The 20,604-nt window shown below is 49.3% G+C and overlaps 7 protein-coding genes across 7 annotated transcripts; 6 read left to right on the forward strand and 1 right to left on the reverse strand.

Annotated features, from left to right (window-relative positions):
* Positions 1–1,313: 1,313 nt before the first annotated feature.
* T310_1345 (uncharacterized protein) lies at positions 1,314–2,922 on the forward strand (the record flags this gene model as incomplete). The annotated part of the gene is made up of 2 exons (XM_013475756.1): positions 1,314–2,147; positions 2,230–2,922. 2 exons carry the CDS (start codon positions 1,314–1,316, stop codon positions 2,920–2,922), a joined length of 1,527 nt encoding a protein of 508 aa, XP_013331210.1.
* Positions 2,923–3,323: 401 nt separating this feature from the next.
* Positions 3,324–6,271, reverse strand: T310_1346 (Pheromone-regulated membrane protein; the record flags this gene model as incomplete). Its single annotated transcript, XM_013475757.1, has 3 exons — positions 3,324–5,744; positions 5,796–6,070; positions 6,196–6,271. 3 exons carry the CDS (start codon positions 6,269–6,271, stop codon positions 3,324–3,326), a joined length of 2,772 nt encoding a protein of 923 aa, XP_013331211.1.
* A 914-nt stretch (positions 6,272–7,185) lies between these two features.
* Positions 7,186–8,143, forward strand: T310_1347 (uncharacterized protein; the record flags this gene model as incomplete). Its single annotated transcript, XM_013475758.1, has 3 exons — positions 7,186–7,427; positions 7,679–7,767; positions 7,851–8,143. 3 exons carry the CDS (start codon positions 7,186–7,188, stop codon positions 8,141–8,143), a joined length of 624 nt encoding a protein of 207 aa, XP_013331212.1.
* Positions 8,144–9,163: 1,020 nt separating this feature from the next.
* T310_1348 (uncharacterized protein) lies at positions 9,164–10,484 on the forward strand (the record flags this gene model as incomplete). The annotated part of the gene is made up of 5 exons (XM_013475759.1): positions 9,164–9,283; positions 9,353–9,438; positions 9,526–10,062; positions 10,304–10,395; positions 10,444–10,484. 5 exons carry the CDS (start codon positions 9,164–9,166, stop codon positions 10,482–10,484), a joined length of 876 nt encoding a protein of 291 aa, XP_013331213.1.
* A 945-nt stretch (positions 10,485–11,429) lies between these two features.
* Positions 11,430–13,355, forward strand: T310_1349 (uncharacterized protein; the record flags this gene model as incomplete). The annotated part of the gene is made up of 3 exons (XM_013475760.1): positions 11,430–11,858; positions 12,071–12,101; positions 12,544–13,355. 3 exons carry the CDS (start codon positions 11,430–11,432, stop codon positions 13,353–13,355), a joined length of 1,272 nt encoding a protein of 423 aa, XP_013331214.1.
* Positions 13,356–14,495: 1,140 nt separating this feature from the next.
* T310_1350 (uncharacterized protein) lies at positions 14,496–15,635 on the forward strand (the record flags this gene model as incomplete). The annotated part of the gene is made up of 3 exons (XM_013475761.1): positions 14,496–14,818; positions 15,211–15,376; positions 15,447–15,635. The coding sequence occupies 3 exons, from the start codon at positions 14,496–14,498 to the stop codon at positions 15,633–15,635; spliced, it is 678 nt and encodes a 225-aa protein (XP_013331215.1).
* A 1,251-nt stretch (positions 15,636–16,886) lies between these two features.
* Positions 16,887–19,309, forward strand: T310_1351 (2-deoxy-D-gluconate 3-dehydrogenase; the record flags this gene model as incomplete). The annotated part of the gene is made up of 8 exons (XM_013475762.1): positions 16,887–17,237; positions 17,299–17,531; positions 17,598–17,776; positions 17,879–17,912; positions 17,952–18,018; positions 18,127–18,154; positions 18,675–19,045; positions 19,133–19,309. The coding sequence occupies 8 exons, from the start codon at positions 16,887–16,889 to the stop codon at positions 19,307–19,309; spliced, it is 1,440 nt and encodes a 479-aa protein (XP_013331216.1).
* Positions 19,310–20,604: the final 1,295 nt, after the last annotated feature.

Genomic DNA, 20,604 nt, shown 5'->3' on the forward strand with positions numbered 1-20,604 from the left:
TCAGGTCCAAAGGTCGTGCTGGACATCCCCGAGGCGGAGCTTCGACGATTGCAGGAGGAAAAAATCCACGCGGCCATTGCGGAAAGGCGGGTCGAGTTGTCAGAGGGGAAGGAGGTCCCTACGACTGAGCATGTCGAGGTGTGAGTTCTCAGAGTAGAGTGTATTTATCTCTTCTCATGTAGAAGGTTCAACTATGCAAGTTCAGACGAAGACGAGGAAGAAGTTTGGACTGTGGGAGGAGGTACCTGCATAGAGCACTACCAGCAGGGCCTAGATCCTAGGTAGTGGTCTGATTCATCGTATCATTAGAATTCATGCCATTATCGACACTGAGTGTGTCTTTGTGTCTTCACGTACTGCCTATATAGGCAGGTGGAATCGCAAGCAAACAAATCAAACAGAATTCTGCCGGTTTTGACCGCCAGCATCTCGTGATTTCCCAGATAGGCAGGTACAAGCAGTTTTCTCTTCTTCCATCAGTTTTGACCTTCATGGAAGATATTCGTCATGATGATTACCGTCTCGCCATTCTCCATCAGAAGACTCGTTGTGGCGAGAATCGAGGCACATCGGATTCCCGGCTCTCAACTACTGCGCAGGACGGAATGATGATCCATCCCGCGCACGATGTCACCACGGAATCCCCACGTTTCTTGGCCTCAATGTCCTTATCTTCCTCCCCCAGACGTCCACTCTGAAGCCTGTCTGGACAATGTCGCCCTCACAGAATAACCATATGCTGTATTCTGCAGAGGTTGTCTGCTGGATAACAAAGTCGATATCACGCTTCGATGTCGGAAAGTTTCTGAAAACCTTAGGGTTGGTGTCCAGCATGGCCAGCAAAAGGAGCTTCGTCATCGCCCCCATATCTTGATAGGCTAATTGCGTCAATCCCTGCATTGCAACTGCCATGTCACTCTTTAATCTCAGTGACTCTGTGTATCAAGCAAATCGCTGCCGGACAATCCTCCTCCACTGATTGGACCCAAGGTATGATCTACGCTCACCTATTCTGCGCCGGCTTCAGGATCCTAGATCTGATCCATCAACCGTCAGTCATCCTTGTTCATTGCCGATGATGTTCACATTCATTTCCTATTTGGGCCATAGGGTACCATCACTTAGTATAGACGGAGCAGCTTTGCGGCCCGTTCAGCAAAGGGGGACATTGCAACAGATAATACAGGATGGAGCTGGATAAGGATTATTTATGTCCTGGAGGAGACCTCCTTCCTTCCATGACAACATCTTCCACTCTTCTTGCATCATTTCCACCTCAGACGGTCATTATTGGAATTTTTCCTACTGCAGCCATGTCTGCCATGAAGATGGCTCGCCTGTGTCGCTCCTTATATCTGAGCGCCTTGCTCGCTACACCTTTCATCGACCATGCAGTTGCAGCCGACTGGCCGTACTGGACCTTCACCACTGTCCCCTTCCAGCCTCCAAAATTGAACATCACCACGGCAGGTGAAGCCCCGGACCCCGGCCTCATCTTCCTTGGTCCAAGAGGAGACCAACCCAATGGCACGGCCGCCATGATTTATGACCAGGCGGGCAACCTGGTATATCAAGGCCCACATGAAGTGACTGCCAATGTTAATGTCCAGACGCTGTTTGGGAAGCCAGTGCTCACCTTCTGGTCTGGGAACATGTTGGATACTGGGTTTGGATATGGCAAGGTTCATATCCTAGACGATACCTACAAGGAAATATATACGGTCACTCTCGATGGCAACTTTATCACACCAAGTGGCACTGCCGAAGAATCCTATAATGACCTCCATGAGAGTAAGATTACAGAGCGCAATACCATGCTTGTTACTGCGTACAACGTCACCCAGGCAAATCTTACTGCAGTGGGCGGGCCTGAGGATGGTTGGATGCTCGATGGTCATTTTTATGAGATCGATATTTTCACGAAGCAAATTTTCTTCTCTTGGAGCACTGCGAACTACTCAGATCAGATTCCTATTACCCTTTCCCGCAACCCGATAGCAGACAGGGGCCGGAACCAGAGCCACCCCTGGGATCCCTATCATATCAACTCCATTGAGCTAGTGGATGATGGGTATCTGGTGTCGTTCCGTCATCTTTTCTCAGTCCTCTATTTGAACCGTGATGGAAGCATCAAGTGGCGGCTCAGTGTAGGTTCTCTCTCTACCTCCCTTCCTTCTTCTCTTCATAAAAATATCTATCGTGGAATAATGCAAATTAACCAACAACCAGGGTGATGATGGTACTGATTTCGATCTTGGACCTGGCTGTAACTTCTCTTGGCAACACCATGCGCGGGCGCATGATGTGAGCTCCAGCGGGATGACTCTGTCACTCTTTAACAACGACAACGCCAATGTCCACCATCAAGTATCGCCCACAACAGGTCTGGTGCTACAAGTGGACACCAGTGATATGACAGTGAGGAATTTACGGACCCTCGCAGACGAAAGCAGCCCTATCTATTCGGTCAGTCAAGGCAACACACAGTTGCTGGGAAACACCACAACGGGCCATGTGTTCATGGACTATGGCGCCATTGGCGTAGTGCGAGAGTACGACTCAGCAGGCAACACCATCATGTCAGCCCAGTTCGGACCATACAACAGCGTCGCCTCATACCGCGGCTTCAAATATGACTGGCACGCGACCCCATTCTGGGACCCAGCCGTTGCTGTCCAGCGTTCGCCTTCAGGTGATATCAACATATTCATGAGCTGGAACGGAGCAACCGATTATGACAGCTGGGCCATCTACGGCGGGCCATCGGAGGCTCTAGCGAACGCGACGATGCTGAAGACTGTGGCGCGCACGGGCTTTGAGACGAATGTGACGCTTCCTGCTGCAGTGAATGTCAGCTATGTCCAGGCGGTGGCGCGACAGGCAGGCAGTAACCTTCGAGCTTCGACCGTGATAGCGTTGTAGGTGACTCAGTCAGTTGTAGGGAAAGGGTGCAAGGTTAACTACCATCTGGAGATTTCTCTGTGATCTGTAAAGTAATGTGTTTTTCGGGTCAAGGTCTTCGCTGTTTATTGTTTATCTAGATTAAAGAATAATTATATTATGCTGGATCTGTTAGTTGACATATATTCTAGAAATGGTAATATGATCACGAACATGCACACGCATTTGGGCCAGTTACTCGCTCTCTATTAGCAGCGATAGAATCGTAGATAAACTGGACAAGGTATCTATACTAAATACATGCCGAACACGCTTATCTGATGAAAACATACAACCAAAAAAAAATCTAAACGAGGTATAACATAACATCACACTATCATCTCTATATGTATGTACATCACGTAATCGTAACATCGTATCGTCTAAAAACTGAACAGCCCACTGCGCCGCTTGCCCAATGGGTAGATGACCACTGCTGCCAGGAACAACCCCACGGTAATCCCGATAGCGACCTGGATCATGCCGTACCCCATGTCGTACACGGAGCTGGCGCTGCTGGTGGCGCTCGTCGTCGCCGCCAGGCCCGTCTCGTTGTAGTTGCCTGTCAGATTGCTGCGGATTTCTGCCGCGGATTGCACGCCCGACACCAGCGAGCCTGCTGACGCCAGGCCCGAGGGCACCAGCACGAAGATGGCTGGTAGGATGGCGGATGCGGCGTGGCCGTGCCACAGCCGGCTGTACAGGTTGCCTAGTACCCCGACGGTGAACGCGCCGAGCGTGTTGGCCAGCTCCGGGTTCGAGTTCAGCTTCTGGTTGCTGAAGTAGTTGACGACGTAGCCCGCGACGGCGATGAGCATCATTACCGGCATCTGCTTCCATTTCCCTTGGTTGATGACCACTAGGAACAGCACGTATGCCGCCACGAACGGGAACCGCTGCACGTACTGGCTGTTGCCGATCAGAGGGCCTGAGCAGGACGTGTACGAGTTCGCTTTGGCGTCCATCAGCCCGTAGATGGTCGTGCCGACTGTGATACCGTAGCCCAGGAACAGCGAGTAGATGATGGCGTAGACCATCCGGATCGAGCCTGCAATGATCTGGTGCGACTGTAGCTCCAGACTGCTGCTGAGCACGAGGAATCCCGGCAGGATCAGCGCGATGGATGACTGCGCCATTGAGGAGAAGCAGAACAGGTACTGCTGCTGGCCATTCACGACGCCGTTGCGGATGCTCCCGAACGCCCGCGCCAGGAACGATGTCACGATCGAGGCTACTACTTGGAAGACATTGGAGTACAGGCTCGACCGCGGCGCAAACACCAGCTGCATCATTCCCAGCAGACAGCCCAGGAAGAAACTGATGGGCATGTCTATTGGCCGCGCCTCGAACGCAAACGGCCCCACCGTGGCACTCGCCAGCCCGTAGCAGAGGATCACCAGCCAGACCGGGTACTTTGGCGGTCGTTTCATCACCTCTTCCAGCTGCTGGATGGCCTCTTCGACCCCGATGACGTCGTGAATCACATTCTTATAGATGTCCTGCGTATCATCCAGTCGCGCGAGATCGACCCCTTGCGCCATCCGGACGAGTTTCACCTCGGTGGTACGGGTTGAGGGGTCGTCGAACGAGATGATCATGAATCCCGGCAAGTAGAGGAATTGAGCGTTCACGTCGAGGACCCGCGCCGTCATCGTCATGTACTCCTCCAGTCGGTGGCTCGGAGCCCCGAACTTCATGAGTGCACGGCAGAGCTGGATCAAATACCGCTGACGGGTGATGATGGCGGCAATGTGGACCGTGATGCGGATCTCGTCTTCCAGGCGACCTGCGCTCCGGCGCTTCGCAGCAACGGCAGGCTTCACCTCGCTCATGTGATGGGGAGTGCCGGCCGCACCCAGATTCAAGCCCGCGCCGACCAGAGACAAGGTCGACTGGCTGGCCTGAGGCTTGTGGTACCACTTCACCTTCTTGGGCGTTGCGGTGCCCGGGGTGCCTGTACCTGGGGTAGCTGTGCCCGGGGATGTGGTGCCAGGACTGCTCGCTTCGGGGGTCGCACGGCCGCTTTGACGCCCGTCATCCGTCGCTTGTCGACCCTGCAATTTGAGCAATTGCGACAGGATGCCCTCACCGCCGTGCGATTCGGGTTCGGTATCGGACATGCCCTGTTCCTCCGGCGTGGGACTGACGGGCGCTGTCGGTCGCGTCTTTCGCCGGCGGAAATGGTGCTGAGAGAAGCCGCGGACCAGGCGATGCGCTTCGGATGTCGGGTTACGGTGAGGTGACTTTTCGTCTGAATGCTCCTCCAGAGGAGAATACCCATCGTCGCCCCAGATGCCAGCCGGAGTTAGACCATCGCCGGGGTCTTCGGGGCGTCCCAGTCGGGTCATGAATTGGCGAGCCTTGTCCCGCAAGGACATTACCCGGGTTGGCACGCGTGATTGTTCGTCTTCATTTTCCGTGTCCAAGCCGGACCGCGCGGTCTCTGCTTTCTCCAGGTCGGGCGTGTCGTCTGGCACCAATGGCTGTTGCGAGGAGTGCGATCTGTGTCCGTCGAACGACTGGAACCTGACTCGCGTCTCTCTCACTCGGTCGTCTGGCTGCTCTTCATCGTGGTGATTGAAGGACTCGGTCGAGTTGCGTGCGGAGATGTCACCGTCCTCGACACTATGCGGGGTGGCTGGACGAGAGGGAGTTTCCACCGTCATGGTCGTTCGAGATTCACAGCATGGTCGACAGATCTGAAATCGGAAGGATGGTGAGGAATGACTCTCACAACCGTCAAGGGACGACTCGAGGAGGACGGGATGGGTTATCAAGCAGACAAGACGCTGGCCTGGGAAGATCTAGATTCTCAAAGGCATTGACGAGTGGCATTGGCAAATTCTATCACGGACCGACCCCGGCCAGCAGAGCCAGAGAAGGCCTTGCCGGTCCCGCCGGGCCCGGTCTCGATCATTCGGGAATCCACCAGCATCAACGGCGATCGCCGCGACAAGCTTCTTAGCGCGCAGCAGACGCAAGACATACCGTGGTCGTGGACCGGTGGCTCCGCGCATGATTCGCCATCGCGAGCGTCCATGGCCGATATATCCTCCCGCTGAGCCAACTATGAACGCAATTAGCCATTTCGGGTCCACCGTGACCGGAATAGGATCGTCTGCAGGCTGGACTACTGCACGTCAGTTGCAACGATAAAAATATTAATAGCCTGGTCGTGCGCACGGGTCAGGACGTAGATTCGCCACCAGGTCCACCACGGCGAGTCTTGAGGTCAGCGTGCGGGTTTCCCCGTACGGTCTGCCGTGCCAATAATAGCACCGTAGCACTCTGTGACAGCACCGCCATACGGATCGAGTGAATTATGCAGCATTGGCGTGAATTGGAGAGATGATGCTGAAAAAATAGAAAAAAGAAGGTTGGGCCGTTCCTGTATGTGGGGAGTCGTCAGAGTCTGCAGAAGGTGACTTCAACTGTGCAACTCGACGACAGCTCGTGCAGCACCCGAAGACGGTCAGGTGCCTTGTTACACGTGACCTCACGTGGTGAAGTGTTCTGATTACAGATACTGATTATGTAAGACATTCATGACTTCCTTTTTAGGACTAGGCCAGGCTTCGCGTACAGACCACTTCTAGGTAGGCTTCTAATTCGTAGCGAGACAAAATTCCAACAATGAAGACATCTGGCAGCGTTCTGCTGTGTTGTTTTCATTCTCAGCTTAGGTGTCGTCAATAGCGACCAACTCGATTCTTTGCTTTTTTGTGAGTTATGAGAAGAGGAAGTGAGAAAGACGTCGCATATTCTATTGTTGAATGATGCTGGCATTTATATTTATTCAGCGGTAGCCGCTGATATTATTAATCGAGGAACAATACTAGCAACAAAAGTTCAGTCACTGCCAATGCCTCAATCCTTCATGATCATAATTCATGCCATTCGAATCTCTACAGACATAGATTAATGCAGCCCGACTAACGACAGTCTGAGCTGACGTGGAAAGAATTGCTACAAGAATTAGTCCAGACGTCTTGTCCAGAGCGGATCAATCAATGTTTCTGCTTTTGATCCTGATTTATTAGAGGGTTTGTTCCCACAGTGTCCAGCAGCTTGGTTATGTTGCCAAGTCATGAGGAAGAAGAGCCCTAGCCCTGAATCCGGCAACGACCAGTCCTGTATGCAGCTAAAGTGGACGTATTGCAGAGTAACACTTTGTCCTCCGTCTGTACGGATTCTCTGGATCTACAGAATAACTTGATCTGGCTCATGAGTTCCCCAGAGTGCACCATGGCGGAAGACATCGGCATCCTGAGAGAGTCACATTGGTTGGATATTCTCCAAGAAGGCGACCGTTTCTCCTTTCCTTTATCGCAAACAGAGTGGTCACTGGGCCCAATTCTCACAGAGAAAGTCCTTCACGGCGATCGGGTTGGTTCTTTGGAAGTATCCGAGGCATCTGGAGTCTGCATTGCCACCCAGACAAAAGGTCCATCAGAGGGCATGAAAGCGATCCTGAAAATACGAATGCAGTGAGTTACGCGATCCCATCTGCTCTGCAGAGACTCACGTTTATGCTGTAGGATTCCTCCTTGGCATGACTACCCAGAGGAGTGTGACAAGAACAAAGACTATTACACCAAATTCAAATCCACGAATATGAGTCATTCAGCCGATCATGAAATCAGGATCTTAAAAGGACTCACTGAACATGGCTGCAGCTGCACACCAAAGCTCCTGGACTATTGCATCGTCGACCAGACAGACGATGAATATGTTCCAGGCGGATACATCGTACTGGTTTTGATGGAGAAGTTGCCTGGTCGGAATCTGACCAATTTTCCCATGTTCCCCTTGGAGAAGAGAGACGAGGTACGGATAGCCTTTGGAAAAGCAATACGGTATGATCCTCTTTTCTATAGTGGAGATATATGTTGTCTGCTAAAACTTTCTAGGAAATTCCATACTCTTGGCTATTGGCACGGGAATGCCGACCGACGGAACGTGCTTTGGGATGAAGAGAATCATCGTTGACATGGAAGATGTCATTTACAGGGGACCGAATACGTACAGATTTATCCCGCGAAGGGATTATGGAAGGTGGACGCTAGACCGTCCAAATCTCATTTCCAGTGAGAGTGCCGACCCGATGGTCCCGGATGATTACGATGAGTGTGTCGATGATGAAGCTCTGTATGCCCTGGCTGCTCGCACAAGAAAGGCACAAGAACGTGGGGATATTCCATAGTCGGTGGTTACACGGGTTGTTTCTTTTGTTTTGAGAAGCTGCATAATCAGCCTTGCAAATGTAGGGGTGACACATTTATTGTGGCCTCTCTCTAATGATTCAATAGGCATATTGCCTATAATTACTGTATTCCTGTGTAGTGTGGATGATCATGTCCACTAGTAGCCTCCTCCAAAAAAATAAAGGGGGGAAAGGAGGGGGGACAGACATGGATTAATGCAGCCTGACTGACAACACTCTGAGCTGACGTTGGGAGAATTGCTTCAAGAATTAGTCCAGACGTCTTGTCCAGAGAGAAGCAATCACTGGTTTCGTTTTGATGCTGGATTATTCGAGTGATTGTCGAGTCCTATTTGATGGGCGTCATGATGTCATGATGAAGAAGAGCCCTAGCCCCGAGCCCTAACCCTGAACCTGGCAGCTATCTGGCAGCTCAGCGTACGTGTACTCCGTCTACAGATTCCGGGTCTGGTCCTAGTTTGGACCTCGGCATTACCGAGGAATTTATGTCGATCAGCTAGACCAGACTAGGAAACTGGTTCTGCGTTGCCGGTAGAAAACAGCAAAATCCAAATACAACCTGCGGGGTAGGTATATCGCCGACTTGGCTGGTCCATCCAGGTTATTATTTACCAACGGTTACTTACTCACAAACCAACCAAAACACGCAGATTTACGTCAATTTAGGTACCTAGTAATGCTATTGGATCGATTCGCCGACCAATGCCCGGATACTGCGTACGTATACGCACAGTACATCTACCTAGGTAGGTCCTGTCTACCCCGCAATTAATGGGGTGGATAAACTCAACCTGAAACTCAATTGAGACCCAACAGCCATCATAAAAGTGGGAGCAAACTATAAACAGACCGAAGGACACCCCGCGTGGATGACAATCATTTTTTATTGTGAAATTCAGTGCATGAATGTGTTGACCTAAAGGTTTCCGTTCTCGCGTCCGTATACCTCTTCACTTTTCAAAGGACACAACAACAGCAGCTCTTTCGCGACTGTAAATCATGGAGCACGCTAAGAAGCTCTTCCCCAACGGTCTGCCCACGCTCGAAGAGTTGAAGGCGTTCAACGCCGGCAAGGACGTCCCTCCGGAGACGGCGTGGATTTGGGGCGAGAATGACGAGGTAGATGCCATATGACAGACAGAATTGAGGTTGATATTCGTGATCAATAATACTAATTCAGTCCACCAGCTCGGCCGCATCAACCTCCTCACTCCGGAGGTCACGCAGGCGGCCAAGGAGAGCGAGCTGAAAGACGGGACGGTTGTGTCTTTAAAGTGAGTCAACCTCTTCAAAACACTCTCTCGAGAGATTGAGACACCCAGAGGAATAAGTTCACGGTCATGCTAACAATATTGTTCCAGCTGGACCGTCAAATACCCCGAAAAGCCATCCTTCCACCGCCCCGCCTTCCAGCACAAGATCGCCCAACACCCTCTTAGTCCCTGCATCTTCGACGACTACTACGACATGAACACCCAGTCCGGGAGCCAGTGGGATGGGTTCCGCCATTTCGGGCATCTGGGACTGAACAGGCTGTACAACAACCTCAAGCCGGAGGAGGTTCTCTCCAGCACGCGCTGCGGTATTCAGGCCATCTCGCAGCACGGCATTGCCGGCCGCGGCGTCCTGCTGGACCACTACTCGTGGGCGAAGAAGCAGGGTCGACCCTACGACCCCGTCAGCGGGCACGCCATCCCCGTGTCGGAGCTGCTCGAGGTCGCCAAAGCGCAGAACGTCGAATTCCGGCCGGGCGATATCCTCCTCATCCGCAGTGGCTATGTCTCGCGCTACTACGAGCTGCAGAAGGAGAACCCGGCGAAGCTGGAGGAGCTGTCGCACAACGAATGCTTTGCCGGTGTTGAGCAGAGCGAGGAGATGAAGAAGTTTTTGCATGACAAGTGAGTGCCACCCAGCAGGAATGAGAATCTGCTTGACAGAATGACTGTATATACGCTGACGCGAATCGAACAGTTACTTCGCTGCAGTGGGAGGCGATGCGCCCGCGTTCGAAGCCTGGCCACGCAAGGCAGACTACTTCCTGCATGAATATTTGCTGGCTCTATGGGGATGTCTGATCGGGGAGATGTTCGACCTAGAGGTGATCCATCCAGCTTGTTGTCTACTGCTAATATCAAACAGACTAACTGGTATCACACAGAAACTGTCCGAAGAATGCGAGAAGCGTCAGCGCTGGACATTCTTTTTTACAAGCGCGCCGTTTAACACGCCAGGTAAGCGGACATCATTGACATGAGGAGGTACAAAGCTAACTTTTCCAGGCGGTATCGCGAGTCTGGCGAATGCCCTCGCCATTTTCTAGTCGGGTGCCTAGTGGATAGGTTGGAAATGGACTGTACATAAATCCGGAGCGAGCGAGAAAACTCCTGCTGTAGATATGATGGAGACAATATAACGGCAATGACGAAGTAGTGAATCTGAGGAAATCGTTCTGTTCTGATGTAAATAAATAATACCAACGAACGAATAAGAGAATTAGCTTTATAACCTCCAGCATTAAAGACTGAATCGAGGATGGTGAATATTCTTGGACTCTATTAATACATACGCAGGAAGAGAAGGAGATGTTTATCATCATCATCATCATGCAATATGTTAAAAAACCAACCATATGCCATCTATGAGCGCAACAGTCCACTTGTTATCATTTTAGTTTATTTTTTATTGGGAATAGAGTCCACACGTGATGAATCAGTGGTAGTAACACACAGTGGAGTGAAAATAAATCTTCACACCTCTTTCATGACGAGTTGTTCCTTCCGGAGCATGCCTGCCATAAAAACGATATATCTGTTTGACAGAAGTGATAGAAAAGGAGTTGAAAGAAATGAAGACACGCCAGGTAGTTGCCACTTTATGGCTGGCTCCGTTGCTCCATTTTGTGGTTGATTCATGCTGGAATGAGTCAGATATCCTGTCATCAAACGCAGCGATCAGGAACATAAATTCTCTGGGACGTCTGCGAGGTTGAGGACTCGATTCAACATTCTGATCATTCCTCGTTGAGTTTGGATATCCCGTCGCTCACAACCAAGTCAACAATAGTCACGTTGACAATGTCACTTGCAACTAGCAGGTTCCTGAGGGGAGTGATGAAGAACTATAAGGAGCCCTCTGCGCCAGAACCTGCCATCTTTCAGCGCTGTGTGGTGGTTGATTACGACAGCTTCACTTCGTATAAGTTTCATGAAATCGACTGGAATGAGTGCGCTTTTCTGCAGACTCCTATCCTCTGGGGGGCTCCGCCATGGTGATTGTCTCTGAATATGCTGCCCTGCTCGTGGCATTCCGACGCGAGGAGACCAAGGATAAGGTCCGCGAGAAGGCGCAGCACGTTGTGCACAATTGCTTGAATGGTTTCGAGGACCGGTTTTTTGCCCCGTTCTGTCGAATATATGTGTTCCTAGGCGTGGAGGACAGAAGACAGTACGGGGTCCCACGCCATGACCTCACCAGTCAGATCGCTCACGAGCACTTCACCCAGCCAGACCACGCCGAGGTCTTCATGTCCGAGAGGTTGTCGTGGGATATATCCACAGAGGTATATTTCCATCCATATCGGTCCCGTCTGGCGATCTCCAGGCCTACATCAAGTTCCGGTCCATCTTCGACCAGCCCTTTCGCGTCTGGAGCTGGCCTGAAGTGTCGGTCGTCGCAAAACATCGCAATAGGAATGGTGAGTTATGGGTAACTGATTACACTGCCGGTCGATTGCGTTTGATCCGAATGTTCCGATACCGGATGATCTTGATCTTGGTGACTGGAGCGAGGAGAGTCAGTGGACAGATCCAGTTCTGCCCTCACACCACCAGAGTCAGTGAGTGCTTTCGAATTCCTAGATTATTGCCATGGATTTGAGGAGATCTCTGAAGGATGTATTGTGCCTAGTTGAGATCTTCTAGTCACAATATACCCACTGGTTTGTGGAATGATTAGGTGCAGAAGAGTTCCGTTAAGACCTGCATAATCTGCAGCAGCAAATTATAGTATGCTTACAACCAGACGTTAAAGCGTCTTGTTTTGAGTAAAAAAATTCTTCATGTAATGAAAGCATGCAGGAAATGGCCGATATCTTCACTGAGCCACAGTTTCTTGGTCAGGTTTCGCTCGTATCAGGTTATACCAGATCTTTCATTCGTTTGGCAGAGGAGTGACGAGCTCTAGTCACCTCACGCAACTCAGCAGTCAGCTTTCATTCACCGTGGCAACGTTTACCAAGTTTCACTCACCTGTCATCTGATATTCTCTGCATCTTTCTCATGCCAAAATACTGAGAACCAACAACGGCATTCTGATATTATTTACCTTCCGTCTCATCTTTCCTTCTCATCTCACCACCTCATCTGTAAAAGCCCCATCAGCTATCATGTCACAAGAAGCAAAAACACCTCAGCAAGAAACAAAAGAAGAAGTAATCCGCAAAAACCTCCCTGCGATGCTTCAGACAGTGATGAAGAACAGCAAGCCGCCTGAAAAACCAGCAGAACTCAACTCCAATCGTCGAAGCCTAGTCGTGCCTTCCAGCGAGATCAAGCTGTACAAATACGACAAGATCGACTGGGACGAATACGCCTTTGCCCAGACAGACGTCCTCCGGGGCAACTCCATTATCCTGGTCGTGTCCGAGCATGCCTTTCTGTTCGCGCAGTTCGCCATCGATGAGACCACGAAGCAAGTGTGCGAGAAGCTGTTGACCATCCGTGACAGATACATGACGGGCGTCGACAACTGCATGACGACGTTCGACAACTGGTTCTTCGCCCCTTTCGTCCGCATCTACGTCTTTCTGGCCGTGGCTGACGCAAGGCCGTCGGGCGTCCCGCCAACTGAGGACCATACCAGCATCGAGAACAAGCATTTCATCCAGCCAGACCATGCGGCGATGCTAACGAGCGAGGTGGACAGATGGAAAGCGTCGCGAGCCTTCTTGCCCTACATCCTCCCGGCGGACGATCCTCAAGCTCAAGCGTACATCAGACTCTGTCCAGTCAAGGACCACCCCGAACGGATCTGGCAGTGGCCTGAAGTGACTGTCGTTTCCAGCAACCCTGATAAGGATGGCGCACTCTGGGTGACCGATTACTCTGCCGATGGGAAAGAGTATCCGCCGAATCTTAAGTTACCGTATATTGACTTCATTCCCGGAGAAGAACATGGACGTCTTTCAAAATAATACGTTGCCTGGGTGTCTTTTCATCTGGGAGGGGAACCTGATAGAGAGTCATTGCTAATGGAATTGAATGTGATGGCAAGTCAAGACAAAAAATGTTGCTAAACATGCATTGTATAGTACATACAGTGCGTATCCAATCAAGATCATGAGGCGTTAAACTGAAAAAAAAAAGGCCACTTTATAAGATGAGCACATTGATTAGCTAGTAATACGTTGACACAGACTCAAGAATCAGTATGCTTTTCGTATTATTATCTGCGTCTATATTTTTCACATATCGCTATGGCAGCAATGTGTAATTGCCTATCTAACTTTGTGTACAGATGTGTAAACCACGGTAGTACAGATTGCTTTCATGTCTATTAATCAGGTGCCTGTTATGTGATCTAGTTCATCACTGCAAGCATGTCTTGCTTTGTTTTCTATCTTGCATCATTATCTGCATTTATTTGCATTAGAAGCTCTTTTAGCACATTTTGTTATCACCTGTCCAACTTACTACCTTTTCCTTCAATTCTTCCTTATTCCAGGAGTGTTGTTATACATTTAACCTAATGCCTCAAAAAAAGAAATAGTGGCCAGTGCATACAACTCGGCGTCGCTAACAGATTTCACCCATCACAAGATATAATGATCTAATACCTAGGCAAGGCTCCAGGCAACCACAATAGAAGACATTCACTGCTGGTTTCAAGCAAGCACACAATCCCATCCCAGAAGATACATTGAAGTTTATTTGCTAAGTCAGCACATCTCTAGTTATAGTTAGTTATAATCATGTCTTGTAGTCATCACGTCTTTGCTGGACTGGACATAAGGACCTGCAGCAAAGTCTGTCGCGAGATTCCTGCAGCAATTTCATCTTGTACCCACGGTACAGAAGGACTTTTAGAACCAACTAATTACGCCAACTTTGTCTGGGACAACAATAAATGGAAGTTTATCCCCTACTCCAAGGCAGGCTTCATATTTTTTGATAATGACGATCTAGACACTTGGGTCATGGGAAACAAATGAATCAATTATGATTCGCTAATATACCAGGGGCTAAAAATAGCTGTCTCACTTTCCTGCATTACAAGAGAGTCACTCTTTTCTTCTCTGCGGCCCTTTTTGCTCAAAGACTTTTCATCCACAGCAATGTCCATTGAAGAAGGCTATGTTCCCAAATTGTTAGACAGCAAGTCGCCTCAACAAGAGCTTGAGTCTACAATCAACAAGAGCAAGGAGAGCAACGAAAACCCTCAGCCTGGGGAGGAAATCAACAAGGATACACCCGGCCGAGTTACGCTGCGTTCTGATACCAATGCCAATTTGTCGAAAGACAAACTGCTCAATCAGATATGCGATGAATTAGACAATGCGACAGAAGAGCGTGTCCTAGTCTTTCAGACTGTCGACACTGAAACAGCTCATAGTACTGCTACAGAGCTTGATCGTCTTGCAGAGGGCAAAGGATACAGGTAATTCTGACCTAAGCCATAAGAATCTCAGCTAATGGTTATCCAAAATGTTAGGCTTTCTTACAATTCGCTTCTTAAGACTCTCAAAATAATTCTCATGCCAAATCTCATTCATGGCTGTCATCAACCTTGGCTGATTAGCAACATGGCTATAATAACGTCTACCGGGATTTTAATGCTCCAAGAACACCAGAGTCTTCGCATTTTAAGTGGCACCATGAGTGACTCTTTGAGTATTAATTCTGGCCCTTCTTTCTAATTCTAACTCAAATCTACTAGCATTTGAAACCTTTGGCCCACCTTATACCTCGTCACGTCAAGAGCCTGATCAATGTGTCACACCACAAGGAATGAACTGCCCAACAGTAGTCATTGAATCTGGCTGGAGCGAGGGTCGGTCGCAACTGCATCACGATCGAGATTTGTGGCTTAGTGGTGGCCGGGGCTATGTCAGTCATTGTGATCAAATGGAGTGAAAATCCGGCGAAGCAAGTCAAGAGCGACATTGAGGTCTTTGAACTAGACCCTCTTGGAGATGTGCGGTCCATACAACAAGAGGTAAGCTACAAATTCAGCACTCCTAGTACTAGATTTTTTTTGCAGGTAGCTAACATCATTATTAACATAGATTATTTTCCCAACTCCAGCTGCAAACATTGCCAACGCCCAGAGGATCGCAATCTCAAGACGTCAGCTCTTTGGTCCCAATCTTCCCGCTGGTCAAGGCCCGGCTCAACTCACTTATCTCAGTATCAATGATCTTCGTGTCATTGCTGATGAGTACTTGAGGTTTGAGGGTTACTCTCCAGCCCCATGAACTCCAAGTACACACTCACAGCTCTCGTTAATAAAAGGAAAAAGGATTGTCAGTGGGTAGTGCTGGTCAGGATAGATCATTCTCTACTGGGTCACTACCACAAAAAAGGAAAGAAAGAAAGAAAGAAAGAAATTGAATTACTCCCTTCAGCTCTTGGTAACTCTATGTTGCTCCTGCCTTGCTTTTTTTTACTCCCTTTTGCTCCCTTAGCACTCGCGCGGGCTTCCGTCATGTGACAGAATAAAGCGGCGATGCACCTGTCCCAGGACAGAAATGGCATTTGGTGCAATGCATTTCAGTGACAAGTATATCGGTAGTTGGCTGTTTACTACGAAGATCGATGAGAGAGCTTCTACCTCCATAATCAAGTCAGGTCTGTAGCTAGCTGCGCCTCCCCACATTTCCCCGCGTTTGCCCGGTCTTCGGTTTCTTGAATGTTTCCTTTTAGTTATTCGGCGTCTTAGCCAACCTCTCAAACTCAGCTAATCGACACTGTTTCGGCGAACTGCATACACTGCTGCGTCTCTGACCAATAGGGTGCTGCGTACTGTATAGTCTGGTCTACCTAGGTACAGATACACCAATGCGGACCTCTCCATCGGCAATCTGATCCTCGGTCCTAGGTAGGACAGAGATCAGTGCATACAGTAGGTACCAAGTTGCAGTTAAAAAAAGTCGGTAAATAATGGCTCAAAGTGCCCTTTCATATCAAGCAGAGTCTATTCCATGCTAGTTCCACAGCAACTCTTTTTTTTCTTTGCTTGAGTCAAGATGCAAACTGGGACTTCATGGTCTGAAATAAATTCCAGTGATCAAAATGAGCCGTTTGGAAAGGCATCTTGTCTAAAACTGACAATGTTGACATGGCAGAGCGTCACAGATGTGCTAATAGTGGTGGAGCAGCAGGAAGGAGGCTGAAATGGAAGCTCAGGGCGAGCTGACAGGACCTGATAGCGGGGGAGCAAGCAGCGGGGGCTTAGTCAGAAAGAGATGGATTATCGTGTGACAGTATATACCTAGGTAGATGATTGATATTGAATCCCGTCTAGTTGTGAAACTAGGTTGAACGGAGAGATATATATAAGTCCGAGGTAGCTATATATCGCAGACACACAGACTCTCCTCAGCTATCCTCATGACCAACTCTCTTCTCGTCGTCTAATCTCAGCCTCTCGCTGATTATATCCAGACTACACAGATCAAATTGACAGACAACCCAAATATCACGCCTACAAGCACAGAAGAATCATCATGTCGCAGTATCTAACCTCCCTCTTCTCCCTCGCCGGGAAAACGGCCATCGTCACTGGCGGTACCGGCGGCCTGGGCCTGGAGATGACGCTCGCTCTGGCCGAGGCTGGCGCTGACATCGTCTCAATCGAGCTGCCCAACGACCCCCGGTCTGGCCTCCTGGCTGAAGGCGTCCAGAAGACCGGCCGGTCTCTGCGCGTGTTCCACGCCGACGTGGCCGACAGCAAGGCGCTGCGCGAGACGTTTGCGCAGATCTGGGAGGCTGGCGTCACGCCGGACATTCTGCTCAACTGCGCGGGGATCAATCGGCGGGGGAAGGTGGAGGATTTTTCGGACGAGGATATTGATGCGGTAGGCCAACAAGGACTCCTCCCTGAGACTATATAAACATGTTTTGTCTGATTATGACCAGGTCTTCGCCATCAACCTCAAAGCCAGCTTCGTCGCCGCTCAGGAAGTCGGTCGCCGGCTGCTGCAGCTCAACCGCCCCGGGAAGATCATCAACGTGGCGAGCATCATCTCGTTCATTGCCAACATCAACATCAGTCCCTATGCGGCGACGAAGGGTGGCGTGCTGCAGATGACCAAGGCGATGAGCAACGAGTGGGCCAGCAAGGGGATCCAGGTTAATTGTATCTGTCCGGGGTAAGCAGTGGCTCTTACTTACACTTGTATTGTAAATTTAGGATAGAGTGATTGATGTCGTCTCAGATACGTTAAAACTCCCCTGACAGAGGTGTACACGCGGGACAAGGCATACAACGACTACATCATTGGACGCACTCCGGCTGGGCGATGGGGTCTGCCGGAGGATTTCCGCGGTGCGATCATCTTCCTGGCCAGCGAGGCAAGCAATTTCGTCACCGGGACGAGTCTGGTTGTGGACGGTGGTATGATTGCAAAATAGTTCATTGAAGTACTCCTTTGTGTCGAAGTGAAGGAAGTCTGTGGAGTATATAAATGATCAGAGCATGACAGTATGTATATCTTAGGATTGTGGTGTAGGAATGCAGTAATTGTTACTACGTAGGATGTCAGACGCTGATCCTGTATATGGATGAGTAGCTTAAGTGACGATAATACAAACGCTATGAAACGGAGCAAGTACTATTTCTTGAGTGTAGTCCCTTTGGTAATTTGAATTTCGCGCGTTTACTTTCTCGTCTCTTTGTTCCCAGCGCTATATAGATAAAAGTTGCAACATAGCTCATGTGAGAAAAAATATGTATAATGAAACTAGCTGCGAGTAGTTGTAGCTGATGATCGTTGTATGTAGCAGTCGTCGAGTTGACGATAATTTTTTTTTTTGGAGAGAGAAGGAGGGAGAGAGAGAGAAGGGAAGAAGAGAGACTGAAAAACGACTGTCCACGTATTGATATCAAACTGTTTGTTTCCACTTCTCAGGGTTGTACATTCTTCGATTCAACTTTTCGTCAGAACAAAATGCCTCCATCCGTCCATCGGTAACAATTGATTGCGCACATGTTTACTTGTCAATCGTGCAGTTGAGTGGCTCCGTGTGATTTTATCCGCTATCGCGAGATGCCTCCTTCTCTTGCTCGACGCAATTCTCGTCCGAAATCTGTCGATCCAGCACCGCACGCTCTTCCTCCGTCAGGTCGGTCAGATGAATGACGACCTCGTCACCAAACTTGGCTCCAATCTCCTCCAGACTGAGGCCCTTGCCTGAACCTCGATTGGAGTAAGGGTCCTGAAACCAGCCTGCTTATCTGGAGCGGAAGCTGTGAGTGTGTTATCTCCCATATTATATATATATCTATTCACCAGCCAGCGTGGGGCAGTATGCAATTCAGATTGCTGCTGCGCATGGCTTCAACGTCGTGACGACTTGCAGTCTACGACACGCGGCACTCCTCCGCTCGTACGGTGCGCGGCACCTATTTGATTATCACAATGAAAAGGTTGTCGAGAAGATCAGGGACGCCGTGCCCGAGCTCCACTACGCATTCGACACTATTGGGGACTCGACCTCGTCCGGCGTCGCATCCCAGGCGTTTGGTGAAGGGAAGAGCTACCTCTGCACCGTGCGGCCTGGCAAAGCGAACACGGAGAACGTGACGCCGCAGACCGAAGTGACGGACGTGCTTGTGTGGACGGCGTTCATGAAGGACCATCGATACGGAAAGTTTTACTGGCCGGTGAGTATATGTATATATACATAAATAGGCGGGGCCGGCGCATGGAAGACTTGTCCGCTGACGTCCACTACTTGACAGCCTTCCAAGGACGACCACGAACTGGCCAGCGAGTTCTTCGAGAAGCTGCCGTCTTGGCTGGAGGATGGGAGGATCCGATCCAACACGCCGAAGGTCCTGCCTGGTGGACTGGACGCGGTTCCGCGAGGCTTTCAGGAACACCGTGGCGGGAAGATATCTGGCTACAAGATTGTCTACAAGCTTTGACGTGCTGATATGACAAGTGAGGTGATGCGGCTTGCAGTGACATTGACAATTGCTTCTAGTATTACGGCGACAGAAGACGTCGCGGAGAGAATGAAGAAACTTCGTAGATGAGTTTGTCGCACAAATACTTGTGGAAATTTTGTTTGGAGGTTCTCGTTCGAAAACTTATGTAGCTTTGAAACCGTCGCACATCTCTGTTCTTGCTTCTGAATTATTCTTCTCCTTTCTTTCCCTTGCGGTTTTGTTGTTGACTGTCTCTTGGCAGCTACATAATCCATACGCCCTGTCTCTAATCTAAGGTGATATACTATATATATACCGCATATGGAAATTGAGCTGGAAGTCCCATATAGGCCATATAGCCCATAATATGCCTCTCTCCTTATAACAGTATCCATTTGGGCTAATATATCCTAAATAGGACTAGCAGTTAGGGCAACTTCTTAGGGCTGGCCTGCTATATTGCCTACTTCCCTCGACTCTCTCTCTCCTCTTAATTACATACTAATTTCAAAGCGCTTTGCAAGGTCGTAGGGCCATTTATGCCCTACGAGGTATTTTGGATATTGATAATTCTCGGCGTCCGAAGCAGGAGGACTCGGTTTGAAGTTTAGAGACTGACTGACGGTTGACAAAGAGGAAAGAGCAAAGATGCAGTGATGATGACAGAAGAGAGTGGCGCAGTGAGAGAGATGTAATGTATTTTGTATTGGATGCAAAAGAAAAGCAAATCGTAAGCGTCATAATGATACATATGTTTACCTGCTCTAGTTTTTTTATTGTATCAAACTTGATGAAAGCAATCTCGGACCAGACAAAGAGTAGTCGCTCTTCTCCTGGTCAAAAAGAAACAAAAATAAATAAAAAAATAAAAAATAAAAAAATAAAAAAATAAAAAAAGAATTCTCCACTTTGACATGTCTTCTCTGTCCCTCGCCGTGGAAAATGCGAGCGTCCATGCCAGCCGCGTTGAATTTTTCCACTCATCCTTATCCCGGGCTCGACGCCACTCCTTCCAGTCAACAATGTATCTGGTTGTGAAATGGAAGAAGTCATTGAGAAGCCATAGAACAAGAGCAATAATTTGCCACCAACTTACACTTTTTTCTCATCTTTGTGCCAAAGAAGATTGACACCTTGCCAGCTTAAATTGATCGGTCCGCAGCGGAAACAGTGTCTAGAAGCATACATGTATATTAGCAGTTATAATAGAAAAATGAAGATTCCAATTTCAATTCCAGAATTCAATCCCCAAGAATGAACATGGGGGATAACATCACATACTCATAGGCAGC

The sequence above is a fragment of the Rasamsonia emersonii genome, assembly GCF_000968595.1.
Source record: "Rasamsonia emersonii CBS 393.64 chromosome Unknown ctg1118621759986, whole genome shotgun sequence".
NCBI classification, from domain to species: domain Eukaryota; kingdom Fungi; phylum Ascomycota; class Eurotiomycetes; order Eurotiales; family Trichocomaceae; genus Rasamsonia; species Rasamsonia emersonii.